Here is a 25,865-nt window from a genome sequence, read left to right on the forward strand (position 1 = left end):
ACAACTTCTCAATTCTGCTGCTGTACTGTGAAAGTAGCCAGAGACAATATGTAAAAGAAAGAGCATGGTCATGTTCCACTGAAACTTTATTCATAACAGTGAAATTTGAATTTCAAATCATTTTCTCATGTCATGAAATATTCTTGTTTTGATTTTTGAGAACTATTAAAAAATGTAAAAACTTTTGTCAGCTTGTGGGCTGTACCAAAACATGTGGCAGGTTGGATTTGGCCATAGGCCACAGTTCGCTGACCCTGGTTTAGAGCAAAAGACACTGTGCTCTGCCTGAGTCAAAACAGTCCTGGGTCCAGGAGAGTCACTTTCAAATGAAACATTTCCCAGGGGGGGCAATAACAGAGGATCTGGAGACATTTACCTCACCAAAAAGACTAAGGAGTAGGACGATGGCTATCGGGAAATACTCAAAGGGCTGGTCATGTGACTAGAGGAACACACTCAAACATGTGTGATATGTTTGTATGTGATACAGGCCAGGAGAGATGAAAGGAAGTTACATGAGGCACATTTAACTTAGTGTGAGGAAGAATTTTCTCTCAAACAGAGCTGTCCAATCACAGAATGGCTGCCTCGTAAGGTTGTCGCTGCACCACTATCTTTCAAGAATGTTGCTGAAGGGACTCCTCAAAGCGGATGGGGTGTGGGAATAGGCAAAAAATTCAGAAATGTTTATCAAGCAAATCTAACCTTCAAAAATCCGTAGGACCTCTTGATTAATATACTTCTTTATTTCTTCAAATGAAATGGCATCAGCCTAAAGAGGGAAAAGGGTCTGTTAAAAACAGAGCATAGCACAAGTGAATAACTAATACAAATATTGGGTTGGTGTGCATACATGAAACTTCTGTAGAGATTCACTTATCAAGCAAAATGCTTTTGACCATTGACTATATTAGGTAATAAATATCTTTTGTATTTGATCAAATACTGAGAAGAAGTTGAGGTGCTCGCTTGCTTTAAAAGCTGTGAGATGGAATTATAACTAGTGATAGGAACATGTTTCCTATTAAACGGAGAGAATAGGGGAGACATTTTGATTACTTTAGTTTCTGAAGTAACAGAATTTTAACAGTGTTATCATGACATTACTGGTCACAAGATAATAACCAGTTACAGGTTAAATTTCTAACCGATCCTTGGACACTAGTAAAGTCAATATCTAACTGATACACAGTATCAAAGGAAGAGAACCTAAAAGAGAATTCCAAATCTGCTGGATTACTATTTAAAATGTTTTATCATGGCCTAAAACATGCTAAATTTTACTCATTTCATGATAAAGTTTATTCTCTAATTCACACATTGCAAACATATTTGTATTCAACAATTTTCTTTCCTTAACAGAAAAAGCTTGTGGGACTTGGTAAAGGGAAGTAGATAAATGGTGTCAGCTGAATTTTTAACCTCTTGACAAATCTACACACATTTGACAAAGGATCTAGCATTTATAACAGGAATGGTTTACTAAAGTGTCTTGATATTTTTAAAAGGGGGCTATTATTTTTCATGATGGTAGAATTGAAAAATATTTTAGTATTTTTATTTGTATTTGGTGGTTATTATCCAGGGGAATAAATGTGGCATGAAGGACAATGTGCTGGCTCGTGAAGTGACGATTTCTGTAAGACAGAATGATTCCGGGAGGGCCCTGTTTCAATATCTTATTTTCACGGTTATTGGGACAAATGAACTTGAATTCATGCACCTATGTTGGGCAGGAAAACACAGCTACTGATACAGTACTGAGAGTTCAAGTTACACAGGCTTTATTCAAGTAGAGCTTGGGGGGAGTAAAAATTGGTTAAAATGAAGAATGAACATTGTGGGAATGACTAATTTGGCCCTATATCTGCTATTGTCCAATTATTTGAGGAAAGTACTTCTCATGTGATGGTATTTTTCTTTAGCTCAACCCTCCTATCCTCTCCATCGATATTCTCAGATTAAATTCCCTTGCTGAATCACCACCCACTACCTCTCCTGAGGATGTAACAAAGACATGGGCTTCCTTAACCAAATACTCTTTCTTGGACTAACTGGTTCCCACTTCGAAGTACAACTCAGGGCAGATGTGCTGTTCCGATATTTAACAAAATGGAGTTTTAACCTAAAATATACATGTGTTTTTCATGTAGTGTAAGAAGACATTATAGATAGTACTTAAGAGAATGGTTTGGAGTCAGCTAGAACTGGGTCCCACCCAGTTAAAAACTCTGTGAACTTGAGTAAGTCAACTCTCTAAGTCTCAGTTTCTGCATTTATAAAAATGGTTTGGAAAGAGACAGCTATCATCCAATCCAATATATTAACCTCGTATATATATTATATATACTATATATATATAGTATATATTAACCTCGTTAATATATACTAAGTTGCTTAGCATAACTTTAAGTAAATGATAGCTATTATCCTCATGGAGACCAATTTATGTGCATGCTATTTATTTAAAAATCGTTATGATTACTTTCATTGTAAAACTGATACATGATCAAAACAAGCCAGGAGCTCCTGGACTTTGAGCACCACTTACCGGAATGCCAGGGACTCCTGGTGAGCCTGGAGGGCCTTGGTGGCCGGGAGATCCCATGGAGCCCTTGGTTCCTGGTGGTCCCATAGGACCTATAGCCCCCTTCATGCCTGCAAGGCCTGGTTTTCCCTGTTCACCTTGTGGGCCTCTGTCTCCAGGAATTCCCTGATCACCCTGTTATGGAAAAAATAAAATAAAGAATGATTTCTTCTAAGACCACATCAGCCATTCTGGATTCAGTAGGCACGTGTTAGCTGCAGGACCTTGCATAAATCACTTAAACTCTCTGTGCCCTAGTTTCTTCACCTATAAAGTGGGGAATACTAGTAGTATGTACTTTGTAGGATAATGTTAAGAGATCAATGAGTTGACCCACATAAAGTGCTTAGAAAGGGACCTTGAAAATGCTCAATGAAAGTCAGTGACAATGTTAGTTGGACTGTCGCCAGTCTAGAATGGCGGCACCTTCGGCAGTCATCACAAGGTCCGGGTCTCCTTTACAATAATAAAAGAAGATCCCCAGAGAATTTCATCACTGAGAATTTTTTACTCAGAAAAACACTCGGACACTCAACCCCTCTCATAAATAAATCCTATGCTTTTTTCCTGCTTTTCCTTATACGTTTGGTCTTTGGCTTTGTCTTCTGTACTTGTGTGTGTGTGTGTGTGTGTGTGTGTGTGTGTGATTGTGTCCTAAATATATACAACACAGGAAGGAGAGAAAAGGTGATGGGGGAGCGTGGTCACTTACTCAATAGCAAAAATTAACTATAAGAGCATTTTATAAGTAAGAAGAGTCATAATAAGTTAGAAAAAGGTTATTAGATGTGCCTGAATCTCATAAACAGTTTCTTTAATGCTGTCTTTTATCCTGCAATGTGTCTACTGTACATGTTTGTGAGAAAGAGAGAGAAAGTGAAAGGGATATCATGGCATTCAAAATAGTTATTTCAAATATTCATTTCCACAACTCTGGGAGGTGACATTCATGCCAAATGTGATGGAATAGTGCATTGAGGTTGTCCTGTATTTCACTGTATTATTCTTTTATTTTTTACTTCTCTGCAAAAGTCTGAAACTCTATTTCTCTTGATTAAAAAAAAAATGAAAACAAATGAAAAATTACAGAGATGTATGTGATCATGGAATGAAGAAAAGGCACTGTCAGCCATGTAGAAAGAAGAAAAGTAGATGGATCCAATATCAATGTCACACTCTTAGTTATAAAAATATATCTGCTTGCAGGTATATCAAACTAACTAGCTCATATTTGGAGAAATATGAATAAAAAAGAAAGGAAAACAAAAAATAAATACTAGCAAACTTTCATAAATACTCTGATCATGTGCAAAATAAACACAATATTTAACATATTAAAATGACTATGATTTACACATAAGGATATTCATTTAAGTAATGACTATTATTATGAAAACTTGAAAGAACCTAAATATCCAGAAAAAGGAGACTGGGTAAGTGAAATAAGATATATCCAAACAATAGAATAACTTACAGTCATTAAAAGGTAGATGTAGATTCTGCTTACTGACACGGAAAGTTGGTCTTTGTATATCATTAGGTGAAAAAAGCCATTTACAAAAGAGTATGAGCCTATTTTTGGAAAAGTATATATTTGTTTATATTATTGCATATAACTATGTGTTAGATTATGTCCAAGAGTGAGTGAAATGGAAATATGCCCATAATATCAATAATGCTTATCTCTGTGTACTGGGATTAGGGAGATCTTTTTTGATTTATACTATCTGTCTTCTCATATTTCCTTCAGTTATCATTGAATACTTGTGTAATAATAAATGAAAGTTAGTAAACTAGACACCAGTAAACAAATGCAGGTACACCCCTCACACACACTTGCAGCCCTTAATAAAATTCCACTGAGTAGCAAGACTTGCGTAACCTGTGGCGGTGGCATGACCCCAATCCCACTAGCAAATGTTAAGTTTCATTTAAGAAAATAATGGTAAGTTGAAATAATGATATCAGCAACCAAAACAATTTGAATAAAAGCATATAACATAATTGGCATTACTAGTAACATAACTACATACTCAGTTCCCTTTTCCATTTCTCTACCCCCTCAATCCATCTCCCTTACCCAACCTAGCATTATTCTAGATCAGTGGTTCTAAGTAGGGGTAATTTTGCTCCCCAAGAGGCTTTTGGTAATATCTGGCAAAATTCTTGGTGTGACAACTGGGGACTGTGCTACCAGCCTCTAGAAGGAAGAGGCCAGGGATGCTGCTGAACATTCTACACTACTCAGAGTGACCCTTCACAACATGGAATTACCTGGCCCCCAAATGCCAATAGTGCTGAGGCTGAGAAACCCTGCCCTAGCTTAAAATAACAGAGGTGATATGTGTGTGAGACAGGATGATAAAAGCTTTCCTCTGAAACAGCCAACTAGACTCAGGTACAAAGGCCAACCAGGTAGGTGAATTTACCATATGGCCTGTTTCTGGGCCCTTATATTGTAGTATTTTATGTCAAGCAGAGCTCTTGGATCATATAGACAGTAGCCTTTTCATACTGGGAGGCTTCTAGGATTCTACATACATGATTGTGTAACCCAAATGATGGCGCGGCTGTAACAGACTTAAATAACAATCACAATAGTAATATACATACACGTTCTCCTTTGGGGCCTCTATCTCCAGCCTTACCCATGATGCCCTGAAAAACAGATGTTGAGACTAAAAATCATTGCATGCTAAGATTCTTCCTCAATCTGATTGATCTAAACATTGGAAACATTTATGCATGAGAACTTTTATTTTAAATGGCATTTTCCGTACCTGAGCACCTGGTAATCCATTTTTTCCATTTATTCCCTATAGAGACAAAAAGTGATTAGTATTTCCAAATATGCATTAACAGACATAAACACAACAAAAAGGTAAAATTTCAGGGACAATTTCAAAATCATATTTCTACTGAGACCTTAGTGAAGCAGTGTGGTGAAACAAAACAAAATTTTAGAATTAGACAGCCCTGAATCCAAATTCTGGCCAATGAGTTCCATTGGCTTTGGGCAATTTATTTAACCTCACTAGCATCCAATTCTTCACTTGTAAAGTGTGGATAATAATAATTTCCTCAAAGCTACGCATTAAATGAAAAAACATATAAAATGCATAGCCCAAGGCAAAGAGTCAAACAAAGGTTATCTTTCTTACTGATTCTCCTAGTTACCCCATGGCGCTGGGTGGCTGGTACATGGCATCCACTTACTTTCTAACAAGTTTTCTGACACAGAAAATGGTCTCAGTTGTTGCTGAGGAAATTGCAATACATGGCCAGAGCATGATCCTACTATGAAATAAACTGTCAGTCAGAGAATGATTTGTTATTTTTTCAGTTGGAAAATATGACAGGAAAGTATAAAATCTGTAATCACGGTTTTTGAGAGCATTAAATAGTGACTTTTTATTAGAAAACTAGAAGTTTCATGAACTTTACAAGGCAGTTCTGCAGGTGGTAATAAAGCCCAGTCCTGCTGGGAAATTTATAAGACTGGGAGAACTACTTACTGGGAGATGTAAGAAGGAAAAGCACTTGGGGTCAAATCAAATACCTAGAGTCTAAAAGCAGATGTGTTTCTGAGATTTGATTTGAAGAGGGAGATCAAGGTGAGGAAAATGATTTCTTAGTGAGCAAGCAATTGCATGGACATGCTCCTCTGAAAAGCCTAGGAGACTTGAATTACTCTGGAATGGATTCTATGAGGGTAGAATTGCAGGCCATCGTATGTTTTCACTGCTGTAAATTACTCTAAAATTTGTCACAACTGATAATCCAGCCAAAGTCCCCAACCTTTCTGAAACATCCTGGGAATTATCTACAGTAATTTAATTAAGAACATGTTACCTGAAGTGTACAGACCAGAGAATTTATTACATCCAGGAACACAAGCAACAAAGATAAAGCAGATTAAGGAGAGGATGTGAAGGAAGCAACTCTGTTGCTTAAATAAGATAAATCCAGATTAAAAATGTAATTCATGTTTCTGGTAGCAATATAAGAAAAGGAATAACCTTCAGACTTGTTTTTTTTTTTTTTTTTTTTTTTTTGTCTCCTGTAATTCATTGGTGACTATAATGCATGCTCTCTTTCATATATTTCTATTTGTAGGGTAGTCCTGCTTTCAAACGTTTTTACAACTCATATGTGTTTGTTTCTCTCTCTCCTCAACCCATTTCTCTGGCTGAACCCCAATCCTGGATAAAACCAACTTTCTGCCTATCCAATGCCTGCATCTGAGCAGCTGACTGTGGCTGAAGAAAAATATGTACCCTTCCTCACTTGTTCCAATCTAATCATATAACAGCAGATTACAAGCAGCTCCTCAGTATTACTAGGCCATCCTTCTATTGCTTGTCTAGGTGATTCTCTTTTATTCCTACCAAAACTACTCTTTCTCACATTTCGTTGTCTCTTCAAACCTCTAGTATCACTTCCCCACTCCTCACATTCACTGATTTATAAACACAGGAGTTTTACATATCACCTCACCTTCTCTCCACCAGATCCAACAACCCACATGCATCTGTTACCCTGACTTCTGCCTCCCTCGTTTCTGTTAAAAAGGATGAAGTGATCCTCTTAAGACCATTTTCCACCTGTGAATGGAATATCAATTCCTCCCCTCAAAGTTATCCTCACTCTTGTGCCATCAAATTTTCTCCTTTCAGGATACTAGCATGCTGTCATCTCTCCCACCAATGACCTCCATATTTTAAAAACCAAGGAGAATTACAGCCCTCATGTTATTTATCTGTATGTTAATCACTCCTTTCTCTTTAAACACTTTCATCACTTGACTTCCAGGAAACCCCCTTCCCGGTCTTATTCCCATCTCTTTGGCTGTACTTCCTGTCTTCTTTGCTGGATCCTCTGCTAATGGTGGAAGTGCTCTCTTCTCTTTCCCTGACTCCATTTCTTCCAGGCTCAGGTTGAAATACCCAAATCAGTCTTTCCTGCAGGACCTCTCTGAATTCCAGACCCATATATCCACTAACTGACATTTCTACTTCTATGTCTACTAGATGCATCAACTTTAACAAGTTCAAAACAGAGAACATTTGATTTCCCCTCCTAAACCCCACTTAGCTCCAGTCTCTCATCTCACTAACCAGCAACACTCTCACATAGCTAGCTGCCCAGGCCCCAAACCACAGCTCTGATTTTTCTCTTTGCCTCACACTCCACATTGAGTCCATCAGCAAGTCTTGTTGTCTCTGCCTTCACTGTTCATCCTAAATCCCCTTACTCCTTACCACCTCCCTGCTCTCGCCAGTGCTGTTTCTCATGGGGATTATGATGACTCTTCCTCACTGTTCTACAACCTGCTCTCTACACAAGTCAGTGATTCTTAAAAATGTAGTCAATCATTTTCCTCCCCTGCTACAAACGCTTCAATAGGTTTCCATTATTCTTCAGATGAATCCAACTCCACTCCAGGGCCTTGAATTCTCTTGTAGCTTGGTAGCTTCCTACTCTCCCTTACTATCTTTCATCACCCTTCTTTTGCTTACTTGAATCTTGACTTTTATGCCCTTGGCTGTTCCTTGAATACACAAGGGTCATTTCTCTACCAGCCATTTCATTTCCCTGAAACAATGTTCCCCTGGATCTCCCCATGGCTGGATCTCTCACTTCATGCATGTTTCTGCTCAAAAGGCAGGACTCCTTTGACTATCCTATTAACTTGGTTCTTTAGCCCTTCATCCTGCCTGAAATTGTGTGTGTGTATTTGTTTGTTTGTGTGTGTGTGTAGAATGCAAACCCCATGAATTGTTAGCACCCAGGAATACTTGTTGAATGAAAAATTGCTTTTTGCATAATCCTCTGGGGACCCAAAGGCAAGCATTTACAAGATAGCTTACAGGGGCTGGGGCCGGGAACTGGTAAGGTAGGGGTGAGAAAGGAATGAAACTAATATTTGCTGAGCAGTTCCCCATGGCCAGGCACTGTAAATGCTTTTCCTTTGTCATGCCACTTAAGCCTCACAAAAACCCTTTGAGTCAGAATTCAAACACAGATATTCCTGACTCTGAAATCCATATGCTTTCCACTTCTTCTTCTTCTTGCCTTTTCTGGACAGATGGTGGCCAGGAAATGCACTGACCCTGAAGGTTTCAGAGAAGTACCGAACCAGCTTCGTGGGCTCTGTGCTGCTTGTTCACCAACTGCCCTCCCCCTTCTCCTAACAATTCTCTCTTCCATACACACCACAGCAAACAAACAAGCAGAGGAAGCAGTGACCTTCTGTAAAGATTAAAACCCAGAGTGGGGGTATGTCTTAGTCATCTTTACATCCCGTTCCGCAGGGCCCAGCACATCCTTGGCAAACAGCAGGGACTAGATGAGTATGTGCTGAACTGAATTAGGAGGAATAATTGTCACAGTGTCACATTGATACAATATATCAGTAACCAAGAACTCCTTTAGGACACAAGGGGATGATGATCTATTAGGCAGCAGTGATTCATAGAAAGAGGAGGGAATCAGAGAAAATAGCTTTACTTTAGTCTTTGGCTTAACATGCAGGTGTTCAATCTGTGAGCCTTCAGTTTTTTATATTTTAGGATGTAACAGACCATTTTACTTTTTAACTCTGATGAACACATTAGATTTAAGAAATAATGAGAATAATTTTCTGGTTTTTAAATAAAAATATCAGCTGTTTCACCATTGCTTAAGATATAAAGGTATAGAGCTAGCATTCTCAGTGAGAGTTACCCTCTCCTCACCAAAAATATCCCTGTGCTCTTATTTCCTTGAAGGGTTCAGAGAAGTACTGAATCTACTTATTCAATCTTAGATATTCTGAGGAGAAAGGCAAAGAGGCAATGCTAAGAGCATTTCTTAAATTGGCAAATTTTAAATACATAAAAATTACTTACTGGCTTTCCTGAGGGCCCTTCTGGTCCAGGGAAACCTATATCTCCAATAGGTCCTCTTTCACCCTATGAACACGTCCACAGACACAAGTGAATTGCCAAGAAATGCTTTAAAACAGCAAGCAACGTAACATAAGTAAAATTGTTAAAAAAGCGACTGGTAACTCACTGGTTCCCCTGGAACTCCTGGAGGCCCTGGAGCACCAGGCTTTCCCTGGTGAAGCAAATCAAAGAGAAATGTTAGCAGCCAAAGTACTCAATGATGCCATGTGCCTGCCCTCTCCACCTGTGCACATAGCAGCTGCAAGGACTACAGTGTCTGTACTAAAATGGCATTCCGAATGGGACAGCGGCTGGGGGACATGGGCTCTGCTCTGAGGTCTCTAAGGTATGGGACCAGAGTGCAACTCTGTGAATGTGCAACTGTGTGTATGGTGGGGATGGTGGGGGGAGGATAACATTTTGGAAAATATTAAACCAACAATCCCTCCTCTCTGGAAACCCCATTTGTGCTTCTTTGCCTGGTAGTTCTTCTTTACCTTAGGGGGAAGGAGGGCACAGAGGACAAAGAAGTCTTTTCAAGGCTTTGAGTTTCATAAGAGGGTTTTTTAAGGTCATAGAAGATAGTCTGAAAACAAGGTTTGAAAAGATGCTTTGTGGAGAGGGAGAGGCAAAGATTGAGCTGTTGCAATGTGCCAGGGCCAGGAGGACTGACCATAGAGATCCTGGAGCAGAGAGACCACAGGGTGGGACAATAGAGGATGATGATCCAGAAGAAACTAAGGGAGAGGGAAGTGCCTGCGTGTTCCAGATCAGGCTTAAGATGCTGTCTGTGTCTCTGAAAAGGAACTGCTGCCTATCCTGGAACTTACGTGGTTGGAAAAGAGGGAGAAGGTGGGGATGGAGAAATATGGCTGAGACCACAGGAGCCTCAACAAGTTGAGGGGAATCTGAAAAGGAAGGGGCCTTTTCCCACTTGCTGTTTGAAATTCTGGGTGAAGACCCCTCACAGGTACAGGTATGGCTGAGTGGGGAGGCAAGGCAGACGCAAGGACTGAGAGCACATTCCTGGCATCCCACAGCATGTGTGTGTGCGAGCAGGAGCTCCTGAAGTTCCTGTGAGCCTGAGTTGGCAGGTACGTTAGATACAAGAAGGCCAATGTCCTGAAGGGTCTTGGTGTGGGACACAGGGGTGGGTGTGGAGGGGTGCAGCTTGGGCCTTGTGACCTCAGATGAAGGGATCATCCTCAGGTGAAGGGATGATGACAGCAGGCAGCAGCAGGCCCAAAGGACTAGCAGAGACCCAGAGGACCCGGGGGAGAACATGCTTACCAGAGGCCCCACTCCACTGCCAGCACTTATGGACGCTTTCTCCTGTGCCCAAATGCCCCTGGGATAAAGGGGGAGAAAGAAGCCCCAGAGAAATCCCTGGTAGGCCTGAATATACCGGAAAGGGACAGACTGGTCTGTTGTAGGAAGAGCAGAATTGCGTCCTCTTGGTATACAGCAGAGTGACCATGTGTATTGAGTGGGCAGACCCCATCCCTGCTTCAATCACCTTGTAACTATTTTAGTTTTTGACCCATAGTAAGATCCAGTTTTAAAAAAATAAAGTGCATTATTCATTACACAGTTCCACAATTGCAGCATGCTAAATATTATCGGTTCCTTCTTTCTGTAAACATCGGTTAATCCTCTTAATTATGAGATATGAAAACTGCTTTTTAAAATAAACATGTCAGATCTTAGACATCCAGATAAGTGGCAGGCTAGCCCCTTATTCCAATCATGCTGCATCCTTGAAATGTATCTTTGGAATTTCTCATTTGGATTGCCTATTGACCCTGTAGCTCATCTTTTAAATACTTTGAATGGTAGTCAATACTTTTTCTTTGAAAGTAGGCTTAGTTTAGGGTGCTAGCCAAAAGTAATTTGTAGTTAACCCTGGGCTAATACAGTGGGGGAATTATGGTTCATTGAATCACATGGAGACAAAAACAGGCTGTGGCTCTAAGGGGGCCAGGTTGTAGGTAGACTCTGAGGGCAATTCCAGAAACACAGATCCAAATATGTCTTTGGCAATGGTAGTGGGGGTGGGGTTGGGGGGAATGGGATTAAGTGTGTAGCCCACTTTCAGGAATACTGACTTGTATATAAAAGTCTGAAATGCTTGCTAAAGAAAACATTTTTAGTTTTAGAGTCAAACCAGTATTTAACTCAATCTAGAACCACTAACTAAGGAGATAACCTCTATAAAAGATACAGATTAGGAATAGTTTTTTTTATTATTATTAGATTTAATAATTAAATGGATTGAAGTAGAGCAGCTTCTGGCCCTGTAAGGGATGGGAGTGACAGTGGGTGGTGCTGGGTGGTGCTGGGTGGCGGTGGGGCTCTTTCTTATTTTCTCCTGTTCCTTTGATTCAAGCACAGGGTTTCCTTCAACTTTCCTGTGATGTTATCCTGTGCCTGCCCTGCAGGGGCACCTAGCAAAAGGATAAATGGCCTAGTACCCATAAAGCGTGACCACAAAATTTTAATTAGAGCATCATGAATGAAGATCACAAGGATCCCTAGGGCTCAGGGAAATGATTTCAACCTTTCCCGGAGTACTTCCTATTCATTTGGAAAGACCTTGATGAGATTAAAACATTTGACATTGGAGAGCAACAAAAATGATTGAAAGGATTGAAGGGCTAGTTTATGAGGAAACATTAGCAGCATTAAAGCTCTGCTAATAACACCAGGCTAAGGGAAAACTCCAGCAGATTACAGCTTTGTACAAGGAACTTGAAGCACTTGCCCAAAGATGACAACAACTTTGCATTTTGAGGATCAAAAAACCTTGATAGATGATAAGAATAGAGAAACAAAACAGTTTTTCAAATTTGCGCATGTATATTAATATATAGTCACAGGTAACTGGTCCTCCCTATCCTGAACAAAAGTGTGTTGGGAAGAAAAAACCAAAGACAAAAGATAAGAAAAAGGTGAAAATAAAGAAAAGAGAGGGACAGTTGGCTGTATTTTCTAAACTGGAGATTTCAGGACCCTAAAGCCATAGGACTGATGGTGTGCTCCACAGCTCTTCTTGATCCACAGGTTTACTGTGGAGCTAGAACTGTTTATCTGTGAAACTAACGAGATAATCTGGACTCACCGATATCCCGGTTATTCCCTGGGGACCTGCTGGACCTCGATCTCCCTGTTGGGATTAAAAAAAAAAATTGCTAAAATAATGACAGCTATAAAATCTTTACCTATAAAATCAATGCTCAAATAATAATTTAGATTTGGTAAATCTTTTCTTTTGATCTGATGAGCTTTATCAGTATCAACTGGTCTGCAACTAGAGAGTGGGTGGAAAAATAAAAGAATGAGTAGCTAACTGAACCTGTTAAAGCTTTCCCTTTAATATAAATCCAAAGTTTTAATGAAAACAAGCATTCACGTTATCATTTCTGTTACCTATTTTAATACATATTTAGAGCTAAAATAGTCAATATTTTTATTCCATATATTAAAAAAGTCATTACTTTTACTTAAAGATTAAGCACACCAAGTGCCTTCTAAAAAGCTTTTCTTATGCTTGTTGCATGGGATGTAGTATTAGAAGGAAAAGATCTAGGTTAGGGATTTTGTAACTATCCTTATTTGGCCAATCAGAAGATCCCTTGAACTTCTATGAATGGTACAGTGACTCAATTCTTTTTTCAACTCTTTTATTTTCAGATAAAACTGACAGTGCTAAAAATACGAATGATTATACATGGGATTATAGAATGGCAATTTTTGTCAAGCACAACTTAGATTAAAGAAATTTCATAACTTCACTGAGGGACATAAAAGATGACTGATTATGTGGAAAGATGTTCTTGGAAGGCAAGACCTGTTGTAAAAATGTCATTGTTACCCAAACTAATTTATAAATTTAATGCAATTCTTACAAACTTCTAACTTGATCAAATGATATTAACATTCACTTAGGACAATGAATGAGAAGATAAAAGAAGAACAATTTTAAAGAAGAAAAATAAAGAGATACTAGCAATAACAAATATTTAAAAATAGAATAAAACTATAATAACTGAAATAATGGAATACTGGTATAAGATTAAGCAGTATATCAATGCAATATAACAAATATCTCAGAAGTAGATCAGTACTTACAGTGGGACTGTAGTAAAGAAAGAAATGTACTATTCAATAAGTAGTGTTAATAGTTGCCTTTGTTTTGGGAAAAACTTTAATTCTTCTCTTTATGTTATACCCCATATAAATTCTAGAAATATTTATGTAAAAAATAAAATATGAACTATGAAAGTATTAGAAGAAAATTAAAGTGTTTGTTTATCCAATCTTGGTTGAGAATGAATGAAAATCAAAGTCATTCCAAGCATAAAAACAAAATAAGAAATCATACAGGAAAATAGTTCTAGCTTTGACCATATAAAAGTTGAAAATATTTACATGTACAATAATATTAAGCATAAAATTGAAAGGTAAAGAATAGCTAGGCACAACCCCCAACATATAAGATAGAAGTAATATCTCTAATATACAAAGCATATCTACAGTAAAAAGATAAATAACCAATAGAAAAATGAACAAACAGCATAAACAATTCTCATCAGTTTAACTGTTTCTTTTACATTATGGAAATCCCCCCTCCCCTCCTAAATAAATATACTGACTCTTTTTCCTTAATGGAAATATTTGCATATCTGATAGAGATTAATATTAAGAGGCCTTTCCTCTGACAGATGGTCCTTCCAACACTTCGGTCTCAGTTCTTTAAACCACTCTCCTTTAATGATCTTGCCTTACAGTCCCATAGTTATACCTAAATCTTTGTCAGTAATAATAACTGCACGACCCTCCCCCATAGTCTCAATTTTATGTATCCCAAACTGACCACCATCTCCCACCCTTCTAGCTCAATATCCGAGTACCCTGAACTCCCAAAACTTTTGATGCTACCAGGACCTCTAACCCACTGATGCTACCACTTTTTCTTTATCCTTCACTCCCTTGATGTCATAGCTCCTCTTCTTACCTAGTTTAATTTCCTTGGTAAGTGTAATATTCACTCCCATATGTATACTGTTAGCTCTCTTTCCCCATTCTTACTTATAATACTCACTTGCTAAAACCAGAACTTTGGTTATATCCAATTTCCCTCATATTCTGTGCCTTCACCTGAGGGTCTGTACATGGCTGGAGAAGAACACATAATCTTGCTGACTAAGCTTACTTTAGTTATGAACATGAACCTCAAGGGTATCCTTAGGATGTCCATACCACTTCTGTGGTCCGTGATTTCTCCCACTCTCATGGAGGACCTTCTCCCTACATCCCCAACCTCTTTCCCTCACTCTCAGATGATTGACCTTGCTTCCTCCATCTCTTAGAAAATTTAGGCAATCAGAAAAGAGCTGACATAGACCCCCACCAATATGTCTTCCCACATACCAGCATCTGTACCCCTATACTCTTCCTCTTGTTACCATAGGCAAAATATCCATGTTCCTCTCTGAAGCCAAACCCTCCATTTATGCACTAGGCCCCCTCCCCTCTTACTTATGTAAGGATGCTGCTCCAGAATTCCCTTTCTTTCCTCAATTGTCATCCCCTCCTTCTACTGGAATATTTTTTAGCATACAAACATGCTGGTTTTCTATGATTATAAAAATAAACATCTTATAAAACCTTGATCTCACTTTCTCCACCAGCCACTGACCATTCTTTGCTTTCTGTTGCAACAAAACTCCTAGAGAGTTGTTTATACACTGTTTTCTGTTTCTTATTATTTTCCTCTCATTCTCTGTGGTGGTTTGAAGCTGTATGTACCCCCAGAAAAACATGTTTTTAAATCTAATCCATTCCTATTGGTGTGGGCCCATTATATGTAGGGCCTTTTGGTGAGGTTACTTCAGTTAGGGCATGACTGACCTCAATCAGGATGGGTCTTAATCCTCTTTACTGGAGTCTTTTACAAATAAAATGAATACACACAGAGAAAAAAATAACCCACAGAAGCAAGAAGCTGAGATCAATGAAACCCAGAAGAGAAGGGGGACACCAGCAGACGTCACTACGTGCCTTGCTATGTGGCAGAGGAGCCAAGGATTGCCAGCAGCTGGTCTCTGGGAAGAAAGTATAGCCTTGATGATGCCTGGATTTGGACATTTTCTCAGACTCCAACTGTAAGTGAATGGATTCCCATTGCTTAAGCCAAACAATTTCATGGTATTGCTTTGAGCAGCCTGGGAAATTAAAACAGATTTTGGTACTGGGAGTGGGGTGCTGCTATTGCAGATACCAAAAATGTGGAAACAGCTTTGGAATTGGGTAAGAATTCCAAAGAAGAACTGTGAGCTGTTTGATAGAAAAGGCCTAGATTTCTTTGAAGAGATTATTGGTAGAATTATGGATGGTAAAAGTACTTCCAATGAGGCCTTAGACAGAAATGATGAATATGTCATTGGAAACTGGTAGAAAGATGATTCTTCTTTTAAAGTGGCAGAGAACTTAGCAAAATTGAGTTCTGATGTCAGATGGAAGGCAGAATTTGAGAGTGATGAACTTGGATATTTAGCAGAGGATGCTAAATGTGGAAAGTGCAGCCTGTTTTCTTCTTGCAAATTACAGTAAAATGTGAGAAGAAAGGCATAAGCTGAGAACTGAATTCAGGGCACAAAGAACAAGAAATTGATGGCTTGGGAAATTCCAAGCTTATGAAAAGTGAGTCTCCAGACCATAGTGCCCCATGTGAGGGTTTAACTGAACATAGAACCAGTCAGCCATCTCAGTGTAAGTCAGGAATGGAAATGCAGCTATCCAGAAGGGACTCCTAGAAGGTTCTTTTGTCCGATGGTTTGGACCCCTGTGTACTACATGAAAAACCAACAAGTTTTTTTGCAAAATTTATATGATTGGACACTGCCAGCCTGGACTAAAAGGGACAGAGAAGGAACAGATTGAAGGACATATCAATACAAAGGCAGAACCATGGAACTGAGGTCTGGAATGAAGACATCTTCTCAGGCTGAGAGAATGGGCCCATTCATCTGTGAAAATGGCCTTCCACCCCATTCTTCACAACGAGTGCTACAACACCAGTGTTCTCAGAGGTTGGAGCCTATTCCCCAGGGATCGCAGAGAGTCTGGCCATCACCTTAGTGTTCTCAGAGGGTGGCACCTTCACCCAAGTGTTTGGGGAAAGCATGGCCACTGTGCAAGCACTTGGAAAGGGTGGGGTTGCTGCTCATCAGGCCCAGAGGACAAAATATTCTATAGATGATTCTCAGACCTTGAAATCTAATAGTGTTTGCCCTGCAGGGTTTCAGAATTGTTTGGGACCTGTGACCTCTGTTTTCCTTCCAATTTCTCCCTACAGGAATGGGAATGTTTATCCTAAGCTTATCCCTCCCTTGTATGTTGGAAGCAGATAACTTGTTCTCTTGGTTTCATAGGTCCACAGACATAGGGGAATTGTGCCCCAGGACAGACCACACCCATAACCAATTCTGATGAGACTTTGTACTTAGTATTGTTACTGAAATGACTTAAGGCTTTGGGGATATTGTGATGGAATGATTGTATTTGCATATGGAAAGCACATGACTTTTGGGGGTCCAGAGGGTGGAATGTGATTGTTTGAAGCTGCATGCACCCCAGAAAAACACGTTATTAAATCTAATTCATTCCTATGGGCATGGACCTATTATAAGTAGGGCCTCTTGATGAGGTTACTTCAGTTAGGGTGTGACCCACCTCAATCAAGATAGGTCTTAATCTTCTTACTGGAGCCCTTTATAAATGGAATGAATACAGAGAGACAGAAAGCCATGGAACCAAGAAGCTGAGATCAATGAAATCCAGAAGAGAAGGGGGACACCAGCAGACGCCACCATGTGCCTTGCCATGTGCAGATGAGCCAAGGCTCACCGGCAGCCAGTCTTTGGAAAGAAAGCATAGCATTGATGGTGCCTAGATTTGGACGTTTTCCCAGACTCTAACTGTAAGTGAATAAATTCTTTCACTTACATGGTATTGCTTTGAGCAGCCTGGGAAATAAACCCACTCAAGTCCAGCATTTGCCCCTACCAATATAGGGAAATAGTAACAATTTCTTTCGTCAACTTTACCATGCCTGACCTCTATATTCTAAATGAAATGATCTATACTCAATCCTCTTGGCCCTATTAGCAACACTTGAGACAGGAGACCACTTCCTTCTCTTTGACATATTATCTTCACTTGGTTTCCAGGCCATCAAGTTTTCCTTCTTACCTCCCTGGTCCCTTTTTCTCAGTCTCCTTTGCTTACTACTCCTCTTTTCCTGATCTCTTAATGTTGGGGAGCCTGAAGGCTTAGTCCTTGTTCCTTGTTCCTTTTTTCTTTTTTCAGAATCTCATTCCCTTGGTGATCTTATCCAGTCTCATGGCTACAAGATGCTATCTTTATGCTTAGGACAACCAAATTCATATCTCCACTTAGACTTCCTCCCTGAATTCCATACTTTTATACCTTACTGTCTACTCAATACCTCCACTTTAGTGTCTAATAGACATACACCATATATCTAAATTTAGACTTCTCGTCATCCTCACCCCTCTCCAAATCTGCCATGCCTAAAGCCTTCCTCATTTCAGTTGATGACCATACCATCTTTCCAGTTGCTAGGTAAGAAATCTTTGAATCATCCTTGACTCCCTTTTTTTTCTCATACCCACATCCAAATTAATCAGAAAATCCTATTGGCTCTACCTTAAAATAGATCTAAAATCCAACCACTTCTACTAACTCCATTTTTTCCACTCATTTGAGCCAATATCAACTCCCACCTGGATTACTAGAATAGCCTTCTAACTGGCTTTCCTGCTTCTACTCTTACCCTCTGATTCCAGGTCCCGTCATTCTTCTACTCAGAAACCACCAATGACTCCCCATTTTACTCAGAGTGAAAGATAAAGTCCTTACAATGGCCAATAAGCCTCATTAATGCTTCTCAAACCACCTGTGGTGAAGGAATGGTTTATTTATTTTCCGAACCATCTTGGATCAATATGAGTCTACGGGTGTCTACTAGTCACATGTTTGGAAATAATGGAAAAACCAAATTGTTAGACAAGTTTTAAATGCTTATTTTCAATTTCTGCACTTAACTGCCACAGAACCATGACAAAGAGTTTGCCAAGTGGCACTGGCCCTCCAGTGACAACCCTTGGGTATCACTGCATTACATGACCACGCCACTCCTTACCTCTCCTCCTGCCTCTCTGATCTCATCTTTTACCCTCCCCTCACTCACCCTCTTGGTGGACCCAGCAGGAATGCTTCTGTCTCAGGGCCTTTGGACTTGCTGCCTTCTCTTCTTGGATTACATTTTTGAGGAAGCTTGGCTAACCACACCTCCCCTCACTTCCTTTAAGCCTTTGCTCATCTTTTCAGGCCACTCTATTTGAAATCACCACCCCCAGCCCTCCTGTTCCCTCTTACCCTGCTCTACTTTTTCTTTCTTTCCATAGCGCTTGCCAAAAATATTAGTTATTTATGATGTTTATTCTTTTTAGTTTCTGTATCCCCTTGCTAAAATATAAGTTCCACGAGGACAAAGATCTTTGTCTCTTTTGATCACTCGTGTATCCCCAAACCTAAAACAGTTCCTGGCACCACAGTAGATGCTCATAAACATTTGCTGAATGTTGAATGAATGGCCATAGTATTTCTAACCCATGTGCTTACCTTTATACCTGGAAACCCTTCTAGTCCTGGCAACCCCATTGGACCAGGTTCTCCCTGTTAAATGTGAACACAGGAAATGCAAGAGCAGTGACTGAAAGGTTTTTAAACATTGGTTTCAAAAGCAAAAATGCTTTTTGCCCCCCAACCCCAGAAAGAATCTCAAACATTGATTTGTAATTTAGTAAGTAAATGATATGCTCTATATTCAAGCATCTGTATTCTCGCATTTGGTATTTGAAAGTAGTTGGAGAATAAAAGTTATTCTCCAGGGAGCTATGAGTTTATTTTCCAAATAACGGTTTGTATTCTGATCAAGAATCTAATCAGAATGAATCCCTGTAGTCAGTGATAACTTCAATTTCACTAAGGACTAGAATGAAAGATTGGATGCTAAAAAAGTGTGTCAGCTTTTAAAATACCTGAGGCTGATAGATTACCAAAGAAAAGACTAAACTCTTTGAGAGTAGATGAAGATGGAGCTCTCAAGGTAAAGTTTATCATCCTGGAATATTCTTTGCACCTGTGCATGCATTGTGGCTGCTTAAGAGGATGTCCCAAGGAACAACCCCTTCAGTGATTCTAAAAGTCACAGCTCAAATTGATAGGTCATTGCAAGACACGGATATAGGTAAGTGCTTCCATTCATCTGTTGTTAGACACCTGGGTTGCTTCCATCTTTTGGTAATTGTGAATAATGTTGCAATGAACATTGATGTGCAAATATCTGTTCGAGTCCCTGCTTTCAATTTGTTGGGGTATAAACCTAGAAGTAGGATTGCAAGGTCTTATGGTAATTCTATTTTCAACTTTCTAAGGAACTGCCAAACAAATTTCCACAGTGGGTTGTACCGTTCTACAGTGCCACAAGCAATGTGTAAGAGTTCAGGTATCTCTATTAATGTCCACTAATATGCAGCCTGTCAATCAGCCAGAAAAAAATAGATGTTTAGATTCTATTCTGCATAAAGCTCTGTCAAAGAGGTCCTGGATTATTGAGAAAAGAAATAAGCTCTTTGATTACCTTTGTTTACATTCTCAACAGTCCCTAGGACAGAGGAGGTGCTGAATCAATCAATCAATATTTGTGCAAAAGTAGCTAATAATTAAATATTTAAATGAAAGTCACTGATAAATTCAATATCTATGGTATTCATTTATCTGAAATGGAGCAATTCATATTCTGAAATGGAGCATCTCAGAAGATAATAAATTCAGTGAAAGTAGTTTTTCTATACAAAGGTTTACTGAACAAATTAGAAACAGCTGTGCAGATCCATTGCCATGGGATTTGAAGGATGCTAGAGTACATGTCCCACCATCCATCTCAAAATGACTTAAATTTTCTACTCTGGGACCTAGAATTCTACCATTCCTGGCTTATTTCTATGGCATGAGGTATTATTTCTCCATATTGGGGAACCAGTGGGAGATGAAGAAAGTTACACAGTGGTGCTGACACAGGGCCCTAAAGAGTAATGTCAAAGTTTTATCTAGGATAAGCCTGAATGTTTACACAGTTTTGATTTAATTTCATGATTCCATATTTCTGTTTTTGTGCTTATCTACTTAACTCACCATCTCTAAAAGCAGGAAACAACCTGAACACCCTGAAACTAATTGACAGCTAAAAAATTAGAGGCCTAATTGCTTCAAATTCGACTCCATTCTATCTACAGATTTGCTGCCATGCACTTTCCAATTGAAGCAAATTATAATTTATTATTTTATCATAATAAATATTCTTAGCTTTCTCACCTTAACCTGCAATTACTAATGCCAGAATTTGAAAGAATGTTCCAGAAAAGTCAATGAGAAGTCTAGGTGCAACTAAATGATTCAGAAGGGCTGCTTTGTGTGTGTGAGTCCAAAGTATGAGAGGAAAAGAGCAGGAGGAAATTTTTGTAGTTGACAAGATTAAAGAAAATTAAAATTTAGAACGAAGCATATGATCATTGAAAGCATGAAAAAAATCACAAGCAAAGAAGGGGCAGTATGAGTAGGAAAACAAAGGAAAATTACATATTTGGGGTTTGGATTATGGTACTAGCTAGTTGAAAGAATGCTTTCAGGGGAAAGCAAATTGGCTTTAATAATATATATCTTGCCCAAGAAAAAAGAGTAAGTTCTATAATGCATCTCCTTTTCAAATACATTTGGTTGTGAAAATACTTCTTTTTATGCCTTAGCTTTTCACTGGTTTAACATTTTCTTATTTAGTTTTACCAAACTGTACTATAATGAAAGAAATTAAAATTTTTCACATGACAATGGAAAGTGATTTGACAGTTTATGTCGGTTTCAGGTGTGCTTGAATTTCAAGCTTATACACAAAGGTTAAAAGGATACACAAACGAAATATGAAGGACGGAACACATGTTTGAAAAAGGCATGACAGGAAACAATACCAAGGAATAAAGAGAATCTAACTGAATTTGGCAGAACTTTTACAGTGAAGCTCCATGGTTGAGAAGGATGCTGAGAGCAATTATCATCCTTTGGGTGGCTGGAGGACACTGTCCCATCTCCTTACATGCAGACTGTTAACTTCCTGATACATTACTTCTAATGAGTGGGTTTATGACAGCCTACCACATCTCCTACAGAATAATCGCCAAAGACATCCAAAGCCAGTAAACAGTCCCTTTTTTCTTCTTCTTCTTCTATTTTTTTCACTGGGGAGAAGGCAGACATATTAAGAAATTTCTTTCCATTAAGTATTTCTCTTCCACCATCAACTTAAAATTGAACCTGTCATCAAAAGAGTGCTATCAGAAGAAAGCATTCCATTTGTCAGGAACTTTACATGTGCTTTCCTTCATCACAAGATGATTTTCAAAACACACTGATGGAAAGAGGTGAACCTCAAGGGCAGTGACAACAGCAGGCTTTGGGAAGGGCAGACTGATGCATCTTAACAATGAAGAACATGTTCCTGATATTTTTTTGGTGCTCAGCCTGTCATCTCTGATCTGTGAATTGATGAACACCTAAGAAGGTAGGCTGCCTTCACCTGATGCCCTTCTTTCAAACTTTATCAAAGACCTATTTTCTAAATGATACAAGACATGGGAACATACATACCGCTGGGCCAGGATCACCTTTGGGGCCCTATAAGAAAAACATGGAAAGTCAATTTAAAAAAAAAATGACTGAAGCAAAATTACAGAATACCAAGAACTTTTGTCCAATTTGCTTTAAAACGTGTAAAAATATTTAAAACTTTTGCTTTTGCTATAGTTTTGGATTTGAAGAATAAGATGAAGAAGCATAACTTGATGGGACCCCAGTGAAAACGATTGTTTGGACATTGATTTACTTAGGTTTACGATGAAAAAGTGGCATCACTATGCAAAACGCTATTTATCATTATTTTGCCTGTGTACATCTTCTCAATTTTATTGTAATTGGTTTCATTTATTTCCTTCCACTGTAAACTTTCCAGTTATATTTGTAACATTTATTTTTCAGTGAACTTAGGTTTCTTCCATTGTGACTGTTGAGCTAACGTGTGTGTGGTGACAAGCAACTGTACTCACAGGAGGCCCAGGTGGCCCTGGGTAACTGGGAACATTCACACCTCCCTTCAAGAAAAAGCAAACAAGGAAAAGAATTTATAGTAACCTACAACTGGAAAGGAATTTGAAATAATTACAAAAGTAAATACCTGGATTTTATATAAACTGCTCATCCCATTTCCTTCATTGAATGGTATACCCTTCCAAAAGAAATAAGATATAGAATTATTCTTTCAGTTAATAGTTAGCATCTCTACTTTTTATTTTTTAATCAAATGATATTATTTCTATTCTACTTTATACAGTGAGTTTAACACTACAAATAAAATAATACAATGTTTCCACTTTTAGTATTTCAAAAGCAAATGTAGAGAGAAAAATGAAAAGGAGTATGAGCTACACCTGGAGCACACAGACACTTTATAGTGCAGTGTTGATTAATGTTCAGGTTTGACAGATGAGACACTAATGCATTCAGAGGAAAATATTATTTGCTCATTAAAATTCAGTTTCTGAATTGCCAATTTATGCTGTTTATAGTCTGCTGACCTGCAGGCTGTAACATGGGTAGTACTGAAGAAGATGTGAATAGGGAATAATCTGGATACTGAAAAGTAATTTTTTTCCAGTCTTTTCACATCATTAGACAATTAAAGTAAATGGGGGAAATCATGTTACTCAGATCCCTACATGATATTTCTACAAAAATATATTCTTTAGAAAAGTGGGGGACAAGAACTTCCTAATTAAATTGACAGTCAAATGTAAATCTTGGAGTCACCAACACTTTAAGTGAACTAATTCTAGAATCTTTAAAAATAAAACATTTTAGCATTCAGGAAAAATATGCATGTAAAATCTTAGTCGGGAACTTTTATCCTTTTTAAATGTTACCATAGAATCAATAATCAAATCTGCCTTTTCCTTTTTGTGATTTCTGCATTTTAGTCACAAGATTGATGAAGCCATCATTTCATTAATTTGGGATAATGGTGGCCAGTGGTGCTCAGTGAACGTGATTTGCAAGCATATTTAAAATACCAGCAATGAAATAAAAAGTGCCTCATTCATTTATTCCTCTATTATTTCACTAATTTGTTTGACAATTACTGAATGTCTACTGCACTTCAGTGGGTTAAGTCCAGGAGAGGTAAGTTGATACTTTTGTCTGAGACTTCCAGGATAGGTTTCCCAGAGAAGACATTTAATCTGAGTCTTCAAGAATAAATAGTTTTGGAGAATGGGGTAAAAGGGAGATTTCTGAAGCTGAACATAAAATCATAGGTCCCTGTCATGAGCCCATGTTGTGTCCATTGAGCAGTTGGTGCATTTTAGGATTCAAGCATCAAATGCTTTCTGCCTTCGTTGTCAATGGGGGAGACTTTGTTTATCTGTATAGGATGTGCACTTGCCCTCAGACTAATAACACATCCTTTCTGTCTTCACAGATAGTCTCAGTCAAATTCGGCCCCTTCTTGGTAAGTTTGGCTCCTTAAACTTTTCCTACGAGGTAAGGCTGGAAAACATTTGGCCTGGACCTAAGTTCTGCTGTGATTTGAGCGTGGCTCCACATGAGGGCAGACTTGCTATGGAGAGAGGCACCTCTGCTCTCCGCAGCCTCCCAGATCAAGTATGCATCTGTCTCAATCCTGAGCATCAAAACATGACGGCTCTTGTATACTTTGTTCACTAGGTGCTATATAAACAGAATTTCCTTGCGTCTCTGAAGTCACTGATGGGAATGAAAACATAGCATAATACCAAATTTTCTGCCAATTTGCATTGCCGAAGGGATCTCTTTTTATGGGCCTTCTCTTTTCTGATAAATGAGTCTCACTGAGGTTAAATAGATTTTCCAGGGTCCCCTAGGGAGACAGCAGAAAGTCGGGGCACACACCTGGGTTTCCTGACTCCATGGGTAGGGAAGCCCACACCCTCTTTGGGATTGAGCCAAAGGGGGAAAAGTCAGGTCTCTCCCAAGCTACAACTGTCTATCATTTATGCGTATACAAAAACCTCAGAATTCTTTTAACTTTGGGAACATCTAAATGTAGTTTAACCTCTGAGTTATAAATATCTTAAGTCAACACATAAATTTTAAGTTTTAAACCTGAAACAACTCACAGGTGGTCCAGGTGGTCCAGGCTTCCCAGGGGGTCCCTCACTGCCCTGTAAGGAATACACATCAAAATAGACAGCTTAGACATCTCTGCTCCAGGCTTCCGAACCAGACTGTGCTTGCTCAGAGAGCCAGCCTTTGAAATCAATATGACCTATAATTCCATTGTGGTCTTGCAAAGTCTTATTCAGCTTAGTTTGTTCCTTCACATAGGCAAATATGACATTTCTAGACCACAGAAAAACGAAATGCCTCTTTCTACACCTATCCAGAATCTTGTTGTGTGTGTTCTAGGGGTGAAGCTTATTCTTAGATGCTGCCAGACAACACATTTGATGGCCTCCTGGGCTTCAGGCGGCAGTTAGGGGAAACTCTCCCCACCCGAGAAAGAGAGAGAGAGAGAAAGAGAGAGAAAGAAAGAGAGAGAGAGAGAGCATGTGCAGGCGTGCAGAGCAGAATTCCTGCATGCAGGCCATGAGCTCTGAGGCTGTGGCTCTCTGGGTCAGTCTTTCCTTTAATCTCATTTCCACCACCTTCACCTTTTGGGAACCAGAGGCACGATCCACATAATTTGAATCAAGCCAAAATCATGACCTGTGTTGTGTCTTCAGGAGGAGAAACTTTTTCCTTTTCCAAAGTTAATATTGGACTTTATAACCAAGTCAGACATATGCTGCTGAACAGAAGTGATTATGGCATAACACTGCTTAAGGGAAATTCTTAACAGCCTTAGAAATTTTGCTTACATACGAAGCATACTGAAAATGAAGTTTGTGAAAAATGAATTCAAGTTGAAACTTAAAAAAAATGGATTTCACTTTTATTTTTACAAAAAATAGAATGCTAATTTCCTCCATAAGAAGCAGTTATTGTAGTCCCTTTGGTGCCTTTAACCAGTTATTCCTGTAACTGTGTTTTTCTTGTAGATAATGGCCTTATAAAATCTTTAAGTCCCTCAACAGCAGGGATGGAAAACAGCAAGTAAAGGTTAATTTAAAAAGAATCCA

General features: G+C 38.9%; 1 protein-coding gene across 1 annotated transcript in view; it reads right to left on the reverse strand.

The window, feature by feature from the left end:
- COL19A1 (collagen type XIX alpha 1 chain) overlaps window positions 1–25,865 on the reverse strand; it is a 341,781-nt gene that overhangs the window by 15,493 nt on the left and 300,423 nt on the right. Inside the window, exons 39-50 of the mRNA XM_037844663.1 lie at window positions 24,864–24,908; window positions 22,889–22,939; window positions 22,761–22,805; window positions 22,306–22,332; window positions 19,225–19,278; window positions 12,635–12,679; window positions 9,644–9,688; window positions 9,478–9,540; window positions 5,368–5,403; window positions 5,201–5,245; window positions 2,552–2,722; window positions 706–772 (exon numbers count right to left, since the gene is read on the reverse strand). Of these exons, the coding sequence (XP_037700591.1) occupies window positions 706–772; window positions 2,552–2,722; window positions 5,201–5,245; window positions 5,368–5,403; window positions 9,478–9,540; window positions 9,644–9,688; window positions 12,635–12,679; window positions 19,225–19,278; window positions 22,306–22,332; window positions 22,761–22,805; window positions 22,889–22,939; window positions 24,864–24,908 (694 nt within the window). The remainder of the gene's footprint in view (window positions 1–705; window positions 773–2,551; window positions 2,723–5,200; window positions 5,246–5,367; window positions 5,404–9,477; window positions 9,541–9,643; window positions 9,689–12,634; window positions 12,680–19,224; window positions 19,279–22,305; window positions 22,333–22,760; window positions 22,806–22,888; window positions 22,940–24,863; window positions 24,909–25,865) is intronic.

The sequence above is a fragment of the Choloepus didactylus genome, chromosome 7, assembly GCF_015220235.1.
Source record: "Choloepus didactylus isolate mChoDid1 chromosome 7, mChoDid1.pri, whole genome shotgun sequence".
Classification (NCBI taxonomy): Eukaryota; Metazoa; Chordata; class Mammalia; order Pilosa; family Megalonychidae; genus Choloepus; species Choloepus didactylus.